The sequence below is a fragment of the Mustela nigripes genome, chromosome 4 (assembly GCF_022355385.1).
Source record: "Mustela nigripes isolate SB6536 chromosome 4, MUSNIG.SB6536, whole genome shotgun sequence".
NCBI lineage: Eukaryota > Metazoa > Chordata > Mammalia > Carnivora > Mustelidae > Mustela > Mustela nigripes.
Window position 1 is genome coordinate 159,876,441 of NC_081560.1, and position 18,470 is coordinate 159,894,910.

Genomic DNA, 18,470 nt, shown 5'->3' on the forward strand with positions numbered 1-18,470 from the left:
GGGCCTTCCCAAAGAAAGGAGACCCGTCCAAAAAGTTTTCAAGCAACACTCTCCCCGCCAGCCCCCGCCCCACAGCCGCCACACAAAGTAGGAACCCCTCCCCACCCAGTATCCTTGGGGGAAATGCGGCTGTTCGGTTGATAATCTGGGAACGCCAGGCAGAAATACGGCGTGGCCACCTTCCGCAGGGGAAGAGGAATGTCCAAGAGGGTTCATTTGGCCTTATTCGTTTAAAAAATCAGCCCTTTTCTCGGAAACGTATGCAGGAGGGGAGACCTGGTCGTGTTTTAAGTCCAAAGAATGGAAAACTAGTTGTTTGGGCAATTCATCACACCTGCGCTGGGGAAACTTGCCACCGACTCCACCCCTCTTCCAGGTCTTTCCAGCTGCTTCCAAAACTACTTTATGCCCCTCGGCGACTCGTGAAGAACCGGGAAGTGATGCTTGCCAGCGTGCGAGTCCTGCGGGGACCCTCACGCCCTCGCGGGGTGACAAAGCGGTCCCCGCGCCGGGCCGCGCTTCTGTAGCGAACGTGCGAAAACTGCTCCCTCTTTCGCGCGCCGACACCGGGAGTGCGCGCCTGGCCGCCGCCCGCTCACCTCGCCCCGGAGCGCCGCGGCGGGGAAGAGGCTGCGGGCCCGAAACGCACGGGGATCGCTCGCCGCAAGGCGCACCTGGATGCGCCCAGCCCTTCCAGTTCCGGCCCGGGCTCCCTAACGGCCGTCTCCCGCAGCGCCTGCGGGGCCCTGGCCCCCCAAATCGCCTCCTGGCACGCCGCTCCCCAGCCCGGGTGCGTCCCGCTCCTGCGCGTCCCGACCGCTCTTACCCGGGAAATGGCCAGGGGTTGCTCGAAGTCCTTGCCCCCCACGAGGCGGAAGCCCCACGGTCCCGGGCCCTGAAGGACTATCTGCTGGGTGGTCATGGCGAAGCGACCCGCAGAGACAGACGGAGCAGAACGCGGTGCGATGGGCTCCCCCGCCGCTGTTGGAGAAAGAGCGCGCGGCGCGGGCCCGGGGAGCCTGGGGCTGGCGGGAGGAGGGAGCGCGCGGGGGCGGGGGCGGCTCCGCCCCGGCCGCGCCGCCCCACCAGCCCCGCCAGCCCCGCCCGACCTCCCGCCGGCCCGCGGCCTCTCCCAGCCCCGCGCGCCCGCACTAGGGGCGGGTCAGGGGCAGGAGGGGTGGGCAGCCCCGGGTCTCCGCAGCCCGGCCCCAGTGCACGGTCTGCCGCCTTTCCCGCGCCGGCCGCCGGCGTTCCCAGCCCGGTCGTGGGTGCTAGGTGAGAGCCCAGCAGGTTCCAGCACACCGCCGCGGAGACAAAGCCCGGCTCGGCGCTCTCGGAAACTCAGCCCTCTGAGGTCAACTGCATTTTCACGGCTGCCGCTTGTAAAAGATAATGATATTTAAAAGGTGCTTTCGAATGATCTCATTTGATGCGATGTAGCGGTCAGGGCGTTTAGTCCCATTTTACAGATGAAGTAACTGAGCCGGCCCTAGTTAGAAGACTTGCCCGAGGCCATACAGCTGGTCAGTGATGTAACTGCACCCCTGCCCGGCCTCCCCGCGCAGGAGAACCTCCTATTGGGACTTTTCTAATGCTAACGGTGTTGGAATGGGACTTGAAAAACTTTCTATGAACCTGTCCTCCAGGCTGGAGTTCGCTGTAGGTTCTGACCTTTCCAACAGGTCAGACCTCAAGTCCGGGAGGGGCCAAGAGTTAAGAGCACGAAAAGACCCCTGGGTTGAGGACAAAACCCGGAGTCCCCAGTTTGCTACGGGCCTTGTACCTGGGCTCCCTGCTATCCTGGCCCCTAAGTGCATTCTCCATGCCAGACCAAGTCCCCTGCGCTGTCCCCTGGGTCTCTACTCTACTCCTCTCCGAGTAAAACTGAAGTCCCTATGATGCTTATTGGGCCACACACAGAACGGCCCAACTCCCTCTCTGACCTCATATCCTGCTGCTGCCCCCCACCCCACACTGGCCTGACTCCCGGCTCATGCCTCAGGGCATCGAGGTAGGGCCTCTGCCTGGAATGCTCCTCTCCTAGCCATCCGTGGCTTTCTCTTTGTTCAGATATCAGACCAGTGAGGCCATTTCTAAGCACTCTATTTCAAACCTCTCTAGACTGCACTCTCACCTTCCCTACATTATTTTTCTCCACGTGACATTCTTAATATCTTACTCATTGTTTGTCCCATCGCCGCCCCTAAGCATTAGTTCCACGAGGGCAGCAGTATTTCACTGTTTTGATCACTGCTGTATGTATCCCAGTGCCTAGAACAATGCCTGGCACATTAGTATCTAACAAACAAAATATATTGGCCACACTGATACCCACACACCCTCTCTGGGGTCTAGGCTTTTCATAGATTTCTCGGCACTCACTCATACTGGCACCTGGGCCACCGCACAGGGCTTGACACAGAGCACAAGCTCAATGCCTTTGTTAAAAGCAGAGCTCTGTCTCCTTGTGATCCTGGCACAGGGACTGAGGAGTCCTCTGCCCAGATTTACACACAAACGAATCACCTTACTTGTCCAATTGTGTCACAGCACAAATGCATATGTCTGGGAAGGGTTTGCTCGTTTAGAAATCAAAGTGGATTTATGTTATCCACACAAGCCTCTCCCTCCCTTGCATCTAATATTCCTGAATCTGAGAAAAAGGAGTTGGGGGTACAGCCAGGAACCAGCCACCTGCTTCATCAAAGCCAAAATATGTCCTCTTTGATTAGATTTTGTTGATTAGAAAACACGTTAGTGTTCTGAGTCCCTCCAGAATTTGGGGAATCGTTCAATTCTGAGTCTGCCCTTCATTGTGCAACAGTTTGGAATATTTTGTGTCCTAGGAGGAAAGAAAAAGGTTGAAAAGTCACTGCTTCTGGGCGCCTGGGTGGCTCAGTTGGTTAAGCAATTGCCTTCGGCTCCAGTCATGATCCTGGAGTCATGGGATCGAGTCCCACATCGGGCTCCCAGATCCAAGAGGAGTCTGCTTCTCTCTCTGACCTTCTCCCCTCTCATGCTCTCTCTCAACTAAATAAATAAAATATATATAAAAAAAAAAAAAGGCACCACTTCTGGGCTCCCCACGGGCGGGGCTGCCTCTCCCCATACCCAGTGTCCAGCTAGCAGGAACATGGTATACCGTGGGTGCCAATAAGGGCTTGTTCTATATAATAGGGCACTAGTACTTCTGAGAGGGCTTGAGTTTGCTTCATTTAAGCTGTTGAATGTTGCTTCATTTAAGCTCTGAGAACATTTAACACATGGAAGAGCAGCCTCTCATTTCCATAGCAGGAGTTATAAAACAGTCAACCCTCTGACCCAGTCATCCCTTTTCTGGGCACCGATTCCAAGAACATAACTTAAAAGAAGAAAAAAGCTATATGTACAAAGATATTTATAGCCACATTATTTATAATGACAAAAAACTGGAATCAAGTAATAACAGGAAAGTGGCTAAATATGGTGTGGCCACGAGGGAATAGTATACAGCATGAAAATGAGAACAGCGAAGACTAGGAGCAGGCAGGGAAATGTGCTTTCAAAATACGTAAAATAAGGGCACCTGGGTGGCTCAGTGGGTTAAAGCCCCTGCCTTAGGGTCAGGTCATGATCCCAGGGTACTGGGATCAGGCCTGCACCAGGCTCTCTGCTCAGTGGGGAGACTGCTTCCCCTTCTCTCTCTGCCTGCCTCTGCCTACTTGTGATTTCTGTCTGTCAAATAAATAAAATAAAATCTTTAAAAAAAATTATGTAGGGGCACCTGGGTGGCTCAGTGAGTTAAAGCTTCTGCTTTTGGCTCAGGTCATGATCCCAGGGTTCTGGGATCGGGCCCCACATCAGGCTTTCTGCTTGGCGGGGAGCCTGCTTCTCCCTCTCTCTCTGCCTGCCGCTCTGCCTACTTGTGATTTCTGTCTGTCAAATAAATAAAATATTTTTTTAAAAAGTACGTAAAAAAAGAGTCTGCAAAATTCTGTGTAAACCCAATATTATGATGTATAAACAAAATTATCGGTAAATGTTATCTTAAAAAACACATCCACCTGTTGTTAAAACTTAGGAGAAAGTAAAAACGAACTTGTACTGGAGAAAGGAACTGGGGAAATGTTTAAAAGATCATTTCCTCTAATGATGATGTAGTTTTCAAAATAAAAATCGAAGTCCTTAGATGGAGACGAAATGCTAGTCTTTGTTGTGAGGGCTAGGGACCTCATCTTCTATCTTTTTGATCTCTCTTCCTGTCCTGCGGAAGGAGCTCTGAGCTGGGCACACAGCTTGTATTCAGAAAATGGCCCCCTGACGGACTGACAGCTCTGACCCCAAACACAAGCAACCTTGTCTTATCTTAAACACTATTACTTATTTATCTGTATTCTCCAGTTTCCTCAGACCCTCAGACTCCTGCCCAGTCCTAGGTGAATGGTCTTAAGCAATCTCTCTGAAATTCAGTTGCCTTGTTGTTGTTATTATTATTATTGTGTAATCCATAAAAGTTTGTTGACCAAAACAGCCTCCATCAAATATGGGAAGGGAGTGGTGGGGGGCGGGGGAGGGGGCGTTGCAGGAGAATTCAGGAGAAATCGAAGCAAGGGGGGTAGGAAAGAGCGGTCCAGGGTATCAGGAGGGACAGTGGGCCTTCCCAGTTTTCCATTTCACAATGTGGAAAGGTTAGAAAGCAACTGCTGGTGGGTTCCCCCCGGCTGGCTTCTGCGGACCTAGCAACCCCCAGCCAGGGTGCCACCACTAAGACCCTCGAGAGCCGCTATCTGGGGACTCTGGGCTTCCTGGAACAGCTCCGTTTTTGTTTTTTTTTTTTTTTTTTTTAAGGACTGGGAGTCCTGGACTGTGCGAGGCTTGACATAGGTCTTATTTAATCTTCAGGACAAGTTCTGTACTTGGCCAGGGGACTGCAAGGCCCCCCTTCCTGGAGATCGCCGCCTTGACCCCTCCCCCGGGGCTGAGTGTTTCTTGCCAAAGGAGAGGCGAGAGGGGAGTGGGCGACTCCCAGACACCACGCCTACGCGGAGATCTGAGGCCGGCTCTGCCCTGGGGCAAGAGAGAGCCGAAGCTCTGAGGTCGCCCAGGCCAGACGCGTGGGGACACTGGGGCTCCCAGGTCCCCAAACAGGGGCGCAACAGCCTGGGGGCGCCCTATTCAAATCACATCCCAGCGACTTGCTTCTCTTTTCTTTAAAAAGAACCGAAACCCATGCTCATGGGCTTGAAAAACAAAGGCATCTGTCCCTGTCCCACCAGGGCAGTCCCTTTTAATCCCCAGCCCTGCTCCGCGGGTCAGCGGGCCCTTTACTAGGATCCCACGCACTACTCGTCCCCGCGGAGCTCCAGGACAGAGCGGAACCGGCCCGGGGGAGGTGGCCGCGACCGTGCCAGGGACTGGACTGCAAACGGGCTCCTAATTCTCGCTTTTCTCCCACTTCCTGCTCCAGCCCCGAAGGAAATCCTGAAGTGGCCGCTTGGGATTGGGCGCCTCTAGGCGTCTGCGCTGCACAGAGCATGCTCCGTGGCGCCCGGGGCCAGAAGGACACCTAAGCATTGGCCCTTGGCGCAGCCCCCTGCGGGCTGGTGAGGGTGTGGACAGGCGCGCTGAGTACCTGTCCAGGTTGGCCCCGCGCAGAGTAGATAAGCAGCTACATTGTATACCTGCCTCCCAGCTCGCTTGATAGGTAGCACAAAAGTTACCAAAGGCAGAGAGAGGCCTGGAATGCTACCATTTCTCAAGCATCTCTACATATTAAAAGAAGAGGAAATTCCAAAACTGGATCACAGATAGGGGATTCATATTAACCGTTTATATTGAAGAAGTTGGCAAAAAGACAATGTCGTGTAATAGTGTTGTTCACCAGATAATGAATGGATTAATAAACAACGTAATTTATCTGTTAATGGGACCTGAATTTAAAGTTGCGTGATAAACATATTTCATTGCTGCTATTGTATTTCTGTGGCTTTACATGTAACCTCATCTAGAGAAATGTCAAAAGTCTTAATTTGGGTCTTTTAGCTCCCCTGGAGCCACCCCTCAGCCCCCTCCCACAAAGAGGATGAAAGGTGGCTTGGAGTCAGAGTTACCCAATGGACCCTAGCCCAACACCCAGACAGTAAGCATTGTCCTCATTACTACACAGTGACTGTGAGTCAGAGTGTGTGCTAGAACTTGACAAACATCATTGCATTTCATCAGGACCAGAGCCCAGTGAAATGTCACGATGCAGTTACTACGGGAGGAAGCAGAAGCAATAAGCCACCGCCGGGATCCCCTTCAGGGAAGGATTTGTCATTTCGGCTTCGAGAGGCAGCCAGCCTTAGGCTTCCAGGCCCTTCAAGGACTTCCTCCCCTGCGAAGAGCAGCCTTGTCCAAGGGCACGCCCAGCCGCAGGCCACCTGTGTCATTTTGAAGTGACATTTTGGCCCAAGTTGGAACATTGGATCTGGGCTGATGGATCATTTTGGCCCCAGAGCTCCCTGTGGAATAGATCGAGCCTGTCAGGTCTATATGGCAGCTCCTACACCCTTGCTCACCCTGGTTTCACCTCCACTCCCTTGCACAGATGATGAGCCCAAGCGCCCTTCTTGAGAAACATCCTGCACACTGCGTTCTGTCCCTGGGACCAGGGAACCCAGCCTGCAATAGACCCAGAGAGGTTAAGAGACTTTCCTAAAGGGGCACCTGGGTGGCTCAGTGGGTTAAATCCTCTGCCTTAGGCTCAGGTCATGATCCCAGGGTCCTGGGATGGAGCCCCTCATCAGGCTCTCTGCTCAGTGGGGAGCTTGCTTTCCTCTCTCTCTCTACCTGCTTCTCTATGTCTACTTGTGATCTCTGTCAAATAAATAAAATCTTTTAAAAGAGAGAGAGAGAGAGAGAGAGAGAGAGACTTTTCTAAAGTCACTCAGAAACGAAGTAACAGGGCAGAGTCTGGGCTGGGGAAGCAGAGGTAAGCAGTGGTAGGGTCTGCAGGGCTTTGTGATGGAAGAGGGAGGGGCATGAGATTAGCCAGAAGTTCTTAGAATCACAGAAAGACCCCTCAGACCCAGAATTCATGGAGCCTCCACGGGACAGATCTTCCTGCTTTACTGGCAGGGACACCCATAGCCTGGGTGCCAGCAGCTCAACTAGACCAGATCCCTCAGGAATGAGTTTTTGGATTTCCTCCTTGGAGGAAGCGAAATCTGCAACAAGCTTTAGAAGTATGAGCAGAGGGACACCTGGATGGCTCAGTCAGTTAAGCAGCTGCCTTCTGCTCAGGTCATGATTCCAGGGCCTTGGGATCGAGTCCCGCATCAGGCTTCTTGTTCAGCAGGGAGCCTGTTTCTCCCTCTGCTTGCCACTTCCCCTGCTTGTGCTCTCACCCTCCTCTCTCTCTAGCAAATAAATAAACAAAATCTTAAAAAAAAAAAATATGAGTACATATGGAAGCACAGAGGCCATACCAAGTGGTAGCAGCGGGATGACGTAGTAGGGGGGCGGGAGATGGTGTGCTGGAGTGACATTACTGGATGAGAGGCAGGCTGGAAAACTCTGTAGGGAGGGCTCTGAATGCCAGTGATGTGATGTGATGTGCAATGGGGACAGGCAAAGGCATTTCCTTAGACTCATCTCATTCCAACCATTCTCTCTCTCTCTCTGCGTGTGTGATATCCTCCCCCAAATCCATTTCCTCTCGGGACTGGCCTGCTCTGGCAGTGGCTGATACCGAAACTAACTATTTATAGCATTTGAGGACAGAGGGGGTAGTAGGGCCAGTTTCCATGACGCCAGGGCTCCTAGCTGGTGGCTTCCTCCCTGCTGGGTCCCCACCGCCCCCTCTGTGTCCACCTCCTCTTCCATAACCTCTGACTTTCTACTTCCACGTGTTCATTCCCTGGGAAGCCTCAGGGGTGGTGCTGCGTGAGAGCAGAGCAGGGGGCCAGCGAGCAATGATCATGTCACCCTCCGTCCCTCTACTCCCTGTGTTAGGCCACATTCCAGGCTGAGGAGAGGTCCCAGCCGTCACCACTGGGTGCAGTGACCTAGAGGCCTTCTACTCCCAAACCGGACCACCTAGCCTCTGCCTTCTCCTCTCCCCTGCTGACCTCCTGAGGTTATAAATCCCAGAGTGCATGGAGGGCAGATACAACCTACAGAGGTCTGGAGGTAAAAGAGTTCAGGAAAAAATTAAGGTGAGAAAATGAAAATAAATAGCTGCTCGCCTAGCCAGACGTTTAGCTCCTACTTTGGGTCCCGGAAGCACCACGAAAAGAGGATTCTGCCATGTGTCAGCGGTAACGATCTGGCAAGTCATGTGGCCCCATAGTTTCTTTCTTCTCTTTCAGTCAACAGCTATGTATCCAACGCTTCCCACACTGTTCTATGCGCTAGAAGATCAACAGCAAACCAAACAGCCACAGATTTTCTCCCTTGGGAAGCTTACATTTTAGTGTAAGGGACAAATAAAATAAGTAAACTATGTGGTCTGCTTCGTGTAGGTATGTTTAGATAGGTGTGCACGTATTTAAATAAGTATTTGTATGTGTCTGTGTATTTGCATGCATATGTTTTCCGGCCAAAAGCCCCCACAAGCAAAGATACTTCAGAGCGATGAGTACACCTGGCATCCTGATCTGGGTTTCTAAAGACCACAAAAGGAATCCAGGACTTCCAAAGAAGTTCTAGAGCTACAGCAGGACAGCTACAAGATTAGCCTGGGATAGCTTGTTATGTAGAAAAGTAAGAAAGGGCTTGAGAAGGTGGCAGGCACAGAAGCCAGTGAAAAGGGCTCTCCTTGGCCAAATCTGGAGCGACTTATTAAAATAATAAGGAATTCTGGTCTATTGGGAAAAATAAGAATCTAAAAGTCCACACAGTAAATAGGTGGCTAGCTAGAGAGATTAGACAGACGGACAGAGGCAGGCAGTCAGGAAGGAAGGAAGGGGAAGGAAAGGTTCTTGCTTACAGTAGAACTTTGATTCCCAACTAGTAAATGTAGGAGTACCAGAGTTTGAAAACCATCATTTTGCAACTATCATAGTAAAGATTAATTTGGGCACAAGTCATTGTTGAAGGCAAAATCGAGAGTGAGAGTGCGATGAGATGTTTGCACGATTTTTTTTTTTTTTAAGATTTATGTATTCCTTTGAGAGAGAAAGAGAAAGCATGGGAGGGGAGGAAGAGCCAGAGGGGATGGAGGGGGAAGGAGGGAGAGTCTTGCAAGCAGGTTCTGCGCTGAGCATGTTGCCCAACACTGGGCTCGATCCCACGACCCTGAGATCATGATCTGAGCTGAAACCAAGAGTCAAACGTTTAGTGGACTGAGCCACCCAGGTGGCCCTGGGTGTATCTTCCCACAGATTGCTCATCAGATGCAAAGGAAAAAATAACAATATGTGGCAAAACCGAAAACTACCTTGCCAGAAGGCAAAATTAACATCACTGGTGAGGAGCAAAAGTACCCTATGTGTGGCTGAAATATAGAACCCCGAGAAGGACACAATATTGCTTATGAAACGTGCTGGCCGGAGAAGAGTCACCTGACTAATCACCAGAAAACCTCAGACCACCCCTTTTGAAATCTAAAGAGATAGGGGAAGGACTATGTTCTTTAAAAATGGTAATGTCATAGAAGGCAAAGTTTATAGAACTATTCCAGATTAAAGGAGAATGAAGAGTCAGACCATCCCAATGCAGTGTGTCTGGGAGGACACTCCCCTGTACTAGAGGAGAAAAATTAATGTGGGTGGGAGCTTATCAATGTTCAATTCACGGATGGAGAAGTAGATTATGGTTATGTAACAGAATAGCCTACCTTTAGGAAATGCACACTGAAGCTTTAAGGGGTCAAGGTATGCCACTTATTCTCAAAAGGTTCAGGAAAAATTATGTGTGTGTGAATGCATGCTTGTGTGTGTGTGTGTGTGTGTGTGAAGGGAGGAAAGGTGCAAATGGGATAAAATATTAACAACAGGTAAATCAGCGTGAAGGATGTATGGGTGTTCTTTGTATTGTCCTTATGCTTAGAGCTTTTTTGTGATCTTTTAAAAAAAATTTTTTTTTAAATTTTATTTATTTGACAGAGAGAGAGAGATCACAAGTAGGCAGAGCAGCAGGCAGAGAGAGAACGGGGAGCAGGATCCCCGCGGAGCAGAGAGCTGGATTCGGGGGATGCGGGGCTCAAAAATCCCAGGACCCTGAGACCATGACCTGAGCCAAAGGCAGCAGCTTAACCCACTGAGCCACCCAGGCGCCCCAAACTTCTCTGTGATCTTGAACTGATCTCCAAATAAAATGTTTTCTTTAAAAGGAAACCATATAGAGTGACAGATAGTGTTACATTCTGTGGAGAAAAGTAAACATGTGTTGCAAATGTTAATAAAAGTGATGAGGGAGGACTTCTTCAGGAAAGCGGTCTGAGCCAAGCCCGGAACAGGTGAGTGAGTATGTAGCTCTCTGGGGGAAGTGCATTCCAGGCGGAGGAACTAGCAAGAAGGGAACCAGTCTGGCACCTTCCTCAGCAAGGTGGTGGGAGGGGGCACTGGAGCAGAGTGCATGCGAGTGAGAGGTGAGGTCAGACAAACACGGGCACCTCGCTGGACAGCACCTCCCATGTGGGGTGTCTGAGAACCGCCGGGAGCAAGAGGAAGGTCTGAAGGCTTTGCGCTGTGGCTTCCCATGATCTGCCTTTTGTTTCCAACACTCTGTTCGCTGTGTTGAAACAAACGGAAGAGGAGGCAAGAGCAGCAGCAGGGGAGCAGTAAGTGGGTTGTTGCAATAATCCAGGCGAGAGGTGATTATTGGCAGGGACCCAGGGTAGGAGCAGAGGAGTGTGCAGCAGTGCTGGGATCCTGGCTCTATTTTAAAGCCTTTGCCGCTGGGTGGGAAGCGCAGTACAGGAGAGTGGAGTCAAGGATGGCTCGTGTGTTCTGGCCATGCAGCTGCTGCAAGGATGGAATGGCCATTAACTGCAATGGGGAAACCTGTGGGAGAAGCAGCTTTGGGGGTATGCTGAGGAATTTGGTTCTGGACATATTTAAGTGTCAGGGGCCGGGGAGGCAGTCCCGTGGAGAGGAGGAACAAGCAGTTCGTTGTACGTAGGAGTCTGGGGTTCCTGGGGTGCCTGGGAGAAACTCAGGCAGGAGCTGGGCACGTGGCGGGAGGAGGTTTAGACCCAGGGGTGGAGGAGGGCACCAGGGAGTGGGACAAGAAGGGGACCAGGGATTGGGCCTGGGGGATGGGGATGCGCTGTCAAAGCAGCCAGTGATGAGGCTGGGACCAGGACTGAGAGGCAGTGGTTCCTGGGAGCCAAGGGAGGAGGGTTTCAAGAAGAGGGGGTCTTCAGGTGTGTCAGAGAAGTCCAAGGAGTTGAGAATTGAGAACTGCCCATGGGACTAATGCTGTTAAAGTCATCAAGGGTCCTCACTGAAGAGCTTGGGTAGGGTGGGGGCAAAATCCTAATTAGAGTGGCTTCAAGAGCCACAGAGCAGGAGAGCCAGAAGCAGCAGGTGCACACTGCCGTCCGAGGCATTTCGCCGTAAGGGAAGGAGAGAAACGAGGTAGTCGCTGGAGGAGGAACAGATCTGGAGAGGTTTTCCTTAACTGGAAAGGGCCACAGAAAGGTTGCTGTTTATAAGGAACCTCATTGTTTTTAGGTAAACAGACACTACTGTTTCTCTTATTCTCTCCCTGGGCTGCCCTGCTCTGGGCCGACCCTCTCATGCCCCCCGGATGAAGGGTCAGCTTCCTCTGTCACATTCCTTTATGTAGCCATCCTTGAAAGCTCTGATCTCTCTTCCTGGAGCCCCGTCCCCATGTCCTCTGGCCTGTTTCACCTGAGGTTCCCGGAAGTGTTCCCTAGTTCCAGGCCACCTGCTGTGGCACACCTCCTGCATGACGGCCACCTGTCTTGCCCCCAATGCTTCATGTTAAGGAGCCCCATTTTCGTTCTTTGGAAACTTTTTTCACAAATACTAGAGACCATTCATCTACAGTTGGAGTCCCGAGTTAAAGTGCTGAGGGCACCACTAACCCCATAATCATTTTGTGGGTTTAAAGCACAAAGAGGTTTTGGGGAGTGGTATCAGCCGAGGGAGGGTGTTGGAGGATGTATTCTTAGCAACGAAGACGTAAAGACAAATCCAAGAGAAGTGTCAAGGAAGAACAGACAGGTCTTGTCAACAGTTGAATGACAATATGTGGGTGTTAAAAGCCTTAAACATGGGGTACCCTTTGATCTAGTCGTTCCACTTCCAGCAATTTGTCTAGAAAAAAAGTAGGCATTTTGGGTACTAAGAGCATGTAAAAGGTTCACCACAGAATTGTCCATAATTGCAAAATATTGGATACAGCCCATGTGTCAACAACAGGTATATCTGGCACATTTATACCGTGGAATACCATGTAATCATTAAATAAAGATGTAGAGGTGAACATGTCTTGTCAGGAAAGGTGTTGATGATAAGTGAAAAGAGCAAGTTACACACACAAACGTGTAAACACAAAAGAGACTATATCTCAGTGGTAATGATTAGGTGAGTTCTGTTTTGTTTCAATAACTTTGTATTGTTTAATTTAAAAAGTACAATAAAAGTAACGTAGAAAAAGTGGGTGATATTCAAGTTAGGAGAAGAGAGAAGATTGCCCGGGCAACAGATTACAGAGAGCAGCTTGGGGAACATCCAAACTGAAGGAATGAAGAGAGGAGGAAGAGCCAGGAAAGAATTTGAAGATCCCGTGAGGGGAAAGGCAGGAAGACCTGGGGAGCCAAGATGGGAGCCAAAGAACTAGTGAGCGCCCAGGAATGGCTGCTGGTTAGTGACCCAAAGTCACCCCAGCTCTCTTCCACCATGCCCACCACTGTCGGGCAGTTTCTTTACAGCAAGTAGTCATGGGATCAGCTCCAGCCAATGAGATGTGGGAAAATGTCTGGTGGGGGGCTTTTGGAAAAGATGTTCCTTCCTTAAGGAAAGCATGTGCAGAGAAAACCTGTCCTCTGTTGCTCCTTGTTTCCTGCCTTCAAAAGCGGTTGTGAGGATGAGATGCCTGGAGCTGCCATGCCACCCAACTTGGCATCATGAGAGAAAGGCCAGGGGAGTCAGACAGACTAACTAGAGCCCATCTTTTCTGTGAGATAATGAGACACATATGTCACATAAGCTGTCCCATTTGGGGGCCATCTGCTATTGTAATTGAAGACATTCTTAACCGATAGATAATATGGAGTACAAATTCCTAGGCGGGGGTCTTTGAGCTTGGCAGATCTACATAGCAGAGCTGCAGTGCAGGTGACAAAGGGTGGGTGTGGTGAGAAAGTCTGAGCACCGAGGCTGGACCAAACTTTGGAGAGGCTCGTGAGTGGTAGAAGACAAGATGACATGGAATCAGCGGGGGCACCTGAATTTTTCTTCCGTGTCTTTGCTGCTATCTTGGCTCTGGCAGAAGACTGAGGAAATCGACCTGTTTTTGAACTTTTAATGTTTAAGCACATAGTCGGTGCTCATCAAATGGTTATCACTGTTAGCATTATTCCATGAGGGCATTCTTGGAGATGTTATAATCTCTAGGTGAAGTTTCGATGTTCTGAGGTATACTGGTCTGCAGACTCATCCGAGCTGTCTGTCCCAGCTGTCTGTCCTGGCTTGGAGGCAGCAGGGTGCGGTCAGTGGAAAATACACTGGCTTTGGAGTCAGACCGAAACCTGTTATGTGCTGGATATCCCTGAGCTGAACTCCTCTGTCTCGGATGTCTCACCTGTTAGTGGAGATCAGGGTTGGTATGAGAAGTAAATGAGAAAATGCATGAAAAATGCTGGGACAGAGTAGACACTGGAGGAAGAGGAATCCTCTGGTTGGGCACTGCAGGTTGCCTTTCAAACATCATGTCCTTTTCCTCCTTTGTAACAGAAACCATGTTGGTCCAGGTGTCTCCCCTTCCCTGGTGAGGAAACCCCAGCCCAGAGAACTGGAGTGGTGTTTCTGAGGTCTCACAACCGAAGCACCTGAAGCAGCACAGGAACCAAGGTCTTCTGACTCCCAGGCCAGTGTTGTAATAGCTCTCCCTTTGGGAAGAATTAGCACAGTTATCCAATATGACAACTAGGTCTTAGAACTTCTTTTTATTTTTATTTTTTTCCTTTTTTTTAAAAAATATTTTATTTATTAATTTATTTGACAGAGAGAGAGAGAGAGAGATCACAAGTAGGCAGAGAGGCAGGCAGAGAGAGGGGGAAGCAGGCTCCCCGCTGAGCAGAGAGCCCGATGCGGGGCTTGATCCCAGGACCCTGAGATCATGACCTGAACTGAAGGCAGCGGCTTAACCCACTGAGCCACCCAGGCGCCCCTAGAACTTCTTTTTAAAAAACATTTTATTTATTTATTTGAAAGGCAGAACGAGAAAATCAAGAGAGAGTGGGCAGGTGATGGCAGAGGGAGAGGGAGAAGCAGACTCCCCCTGAGCAGAGAGCCTGATGTGGGGCTCAATCCTGGGACTTGAGTAGACCTGAGTTGAGGCAGATGCTTAACCAACTGAGCCACCCAGGCACCCCAGTCTTAGAACTTCTAAAGCATGGTCTCCTTCTCCCCATGAACAAGAGACAGCTGCTACAAGGGCTTGTATGACCTAGTCTTGGAAGTGACATGCCATTTCTTGTGCCGTAATCTACAGGTTCCCCAGACCAGCCTTGGCAGAGTGTAGAAGGGCGTGAATACTGGGAGGTAGGGATCACCAGAGGTATTCGTGGAAGCTGGCTACCAGGAGCATCTTGGCATTATGAAGACAGTTTTGGCTTTATACATCTGCTGAAAGGGCCTAGGGACTCCGACAGGCCCACGGGACACACTTGGAGATCCAGTGACCTTGATGATACAAACTCCTATCAATCTATGTGATTTAGGCTACTATCTAGAAGACGATTCTCACCTCTCCTTCTTTTTTACAGATTCATTTAAGTTCGTCAGTTTCATTTTTTAAAATAGGAATCTCCATGCCCAACATGGAGCTCGAGCTCATGACCCTGAGATCAAGAGTCGGCTGGTCCACTGACTGAGCCAGGCAAGCATCCCTTTTGGTCTCACTTTAAAAACCAGTAAGCCAGAGGGGCCAGAGACTCTTAATGTACCCAGTATTTTGCCTCTGCTGACGTCAGGGTGAAAGTGCTAGAGGAGCAGAGAACTCGTCCCCTAGGACAGACAGCAGCGTCACATGGCCATTTGGTGGCTCATCATGGGCTCTTCCATCTATGGGTTCATCTTCAATTTTCTTGAGTATGTTCAATCCGAACCTCCTGCCTGGCTAATCCATGCCACAGATGACTTAAATCAAGCAGTATCTCCTTTCATTTGTCTGAAGGGCCTCAGCCAAGTGTTCCCAAAACAGGTTTGATCGCAACATGCCAAGACCTGGCAAAAACACCTAGGTAGAACTCATGCAAACATCCTTCATGTCTTTTGAGACGCTAATCCTTTTTCCTTTAGAGGGGTCCTAGTATTTTTAGCATGTGATACAGTTCTGCCACGCCCTCAGGGTCACATCAAACCCCTTGTCTGGGGGGCCATCTTGTGCTCCCCACCATGTTCTTCTCAAGACTTTGGCCTAAAGAGCTTCAGCACACAGCCTGCATCAGCTCATGGGCATTTGTATTGAGAGGGCAATGGTATTCCATTTTCTAAAGCTTGTCACAGTAACGCTCGGAACCTTGCTTGCACAGGGGAACACTGAGTTATCAATCAAGATGCCTTCTTCCTTCTTAGAGCAGCATACCCCTCTCCTGGCCTCCTCCTCTCCCCCAGTCCACATGATGTCGGTGAGGCTATCACTCATACTACACCCGTTTTGGCCAGCGATTAGTCAAAGGAAGGACGACCATCCAAGTTGGAGCTGGCAGGGTCTGGAATTGTTTTCAGGGAAGCACAACGGGAAGGCCTTTTTCCCTAGAAAAGGGAGTCAGAGACCTGTGAGAATGAGCCCAGAGCTGCCTACAGCTCATGTTTCCTACTGCAGCAGTCGGTAGGTGAAAATGGAGCCAAACAAGTCAACAGTGCCAAGAGCAAGACAAATACGAGAGTTTGAGAATCTGGATTCACTCCTGCCAGAGGCTGGTTCCAACTCCCTTCTTTCCAGTGACTTGACCCAAGAATGGCCAGTGTTGTTAGGTTTCTACCACTTATCATTGATGGGAGCCCTCAGACAACTGACTCTTTCCGCCAAATTACATTGTGAGGGATCTACTCCCTGAAGGAGCATGTGTTAAGAGAAAATAAGACAGCTGGGAATGCAAGTAAAGATCTAGAAAGAGGGCTGACCAGCAAAAAGGCAGACGAACCAAGGAACAGCTTTCCATGGAAGCAGATGACTGGGTGGTGGGGAAACAGACACTCCCATGGGCTCGGCGGGAGTATAAACCGATGTGATACACTTTGGAAGGCAATTTGGCAGTATCTCAAGATTTGAAATGTTCTTGCTCTTTGAGCCAATAATTGTATTCAATGCAGCATTGTTTATTGTGGGGGGGGGGGAAAGCTGGCAATGTTTGCATCAATAGGGGATTGGTTAAGTAAATTATGGAAACACGTCCAAGCTCTATTGTTAAGGGGGGGGGCGGAGTGTATAAGACTATGCAAAGCTTTTGTTTATAGACGTGTGTGTGTGTGTGTGTGTGTGTGTGTACTGTGCAAAGAAAGCGCAGAGGACCATACAAAGGGTAGTCAACTTCAGTATTCTCAGTGGGGAGGTAACTGTAATTACAGAAAATTCTCACCTGTTGCTTGTACTAGTCTAGAATAATTTGAGATTGATTGCTGTTCTATGTCTGCTGCTATAAGAAAAAGGACTGATAACACATTCCTTCCTTCCTTATTAGTATTGTGAGTTCTAAGATCTGTGGCCCTAGGGGTTCATTTACTTCTCCATTTGATCCATACTTGATCAAGTGACTGAGTGCCAACTATATTAGGCACTCTTCTTGGTGCTGGGCACATAAAAGCCAAATGGAATCAATAACCTCAAGGATTTTACAGGATTGTGAAACAAATGATCAGATGCTGATGAGTTATGAAGCACAGAGGAAGAAAAGGGGGATAGGATGCTGGGTGGAAACAGGGTCCTCCTATATATAAAGTGGTCAGAGAAAGCCTTATTGAGAAGGCAACATAAAGATGTAAAGAGAGGGAGGAAGAAAGCCATACAGCTCCAGCAGCAAGAGTCTTCCAGGCACAGAAGACAGATGGAAGATCCTGAACTTGAAGGGTGCTTGATGAGTCTGAGCCCATAAGGAAGAAGAAGAAATGAAGCCAGAGGTAAGGGAGGGGGTGGGACTGTGTACCAATGGACCTGAGGCCATGGTACCCCTCAGTGATGTGAGAAGCCCCTAGAGGGTTTTGGATAGACTTTAAAATGATCATTCTGGTTGCTCTTAAGACCAGAGTAGTGGCAGCAAGGGCAGAAGCAGGAAGGTGAGTTAGAAAGTAACTACAAGGACCCAGAGAGAAAATGGCTTGGACTCTAGTGCCGATGGCTTGACAAGCTTGGGTTCTAAATGTCCCCTGAAAGTACAGCTGATGGATTTGTTGGAAGGGATGAGTGTCCTGAAAGTATTGCCTGTGACCCCAGGCTCAGTCCTGAGGCTGTCAGACCCCTGGAAGACAACGCTTCTCCCCTGTTAGACGTCTAAGCCCACCAAGAGGGATGCCAGAGTCACCCCCAAGAGGTGGCAGTGCTTAGCTGACAGAGGGGGAGGAGGACAGAACCATGGGAAGGGGGAGGTTTGGTTTTGTACACAGCAGGCCCCGCCCCACAGAGATGGGAGCGGTTCTAGCCACGGGATGCCAGGGGAGGCTGGATGCCTATGCCGCCATCTTCACACACTTGGTTTGCGAGGGGACAGGCTGCATTTTCACCCACCAAAGCAAGAGAAGGCTCATAGCCGATTTAACTCCATTTAGAAAAACCAAATGCCATATCATTTCCATACCCATGTCTTGCAGAGCAAATCAAGACCCGCTGCACACATTTTATAAGGTCTTACCTTTTTTTAAAAAAAAATTATTTATCTATCTATCTATCTATCTGACAGACAGAGATCACAAGTAGGCAGAGAGGCAGGCAGAGAGAGAGAGGAGGAAGCAGGCTCTCCGCTGAGCAGAGAGCCTGATGCGGGGATGGATCCCAGGACTAAGATCATGACCTGAGCTGAGCCACCCAGGCGCCCCTATAAGGTTTTACTTTTGCTCTTAAAGACACATTATTTTTGTAATCAGAATGGAAAGCACGGTGGGATGGTCAACAGTGGCCAATTCAGAGAAGGTCACAGAGTTAGCTTATTGAGAAAGGAGTAAGGTAAGAAGTGCGGTCTTCCAGGAGCAAAGCCAGATGGTATGTGATTAAGAAGGGAAAAAGAGACGATGTGATGTTGAAGCCGTGAATATAATCCTCTCTTGAGAAATTTGGCGAAGGAAGGAAAGAAACAATGAATGGTAAGAACAAACATA

General features: G+C 49.8%; 1 protein-coding gene across 1 annotated transcript in view; it reads right to left on the bottom strand.

Moving 5' to 3' along the window:
* PDLIM1 (PDZ and LIM domain 1) overlaps window positions 1–1,041 on the bottom strand; it is a 45,803-nt gene extending 44,762 nt beyond the window's left edge. The window contains exon 1 of the mRNA XM_059398173.1: window positions 827–1,041. Within this exon, the coding sequence (XP_059254156.1) occupies window positions 827–922 (96 nt within the window). The 5' untranslated portion in view covers window positions 923–1,041. The remainder of the gene's footprint in view (window positions 1–826) is intronic.
* Between the last annotated feature and the right edge of the window lie 17,429 nt (window positions 1,042–18,470).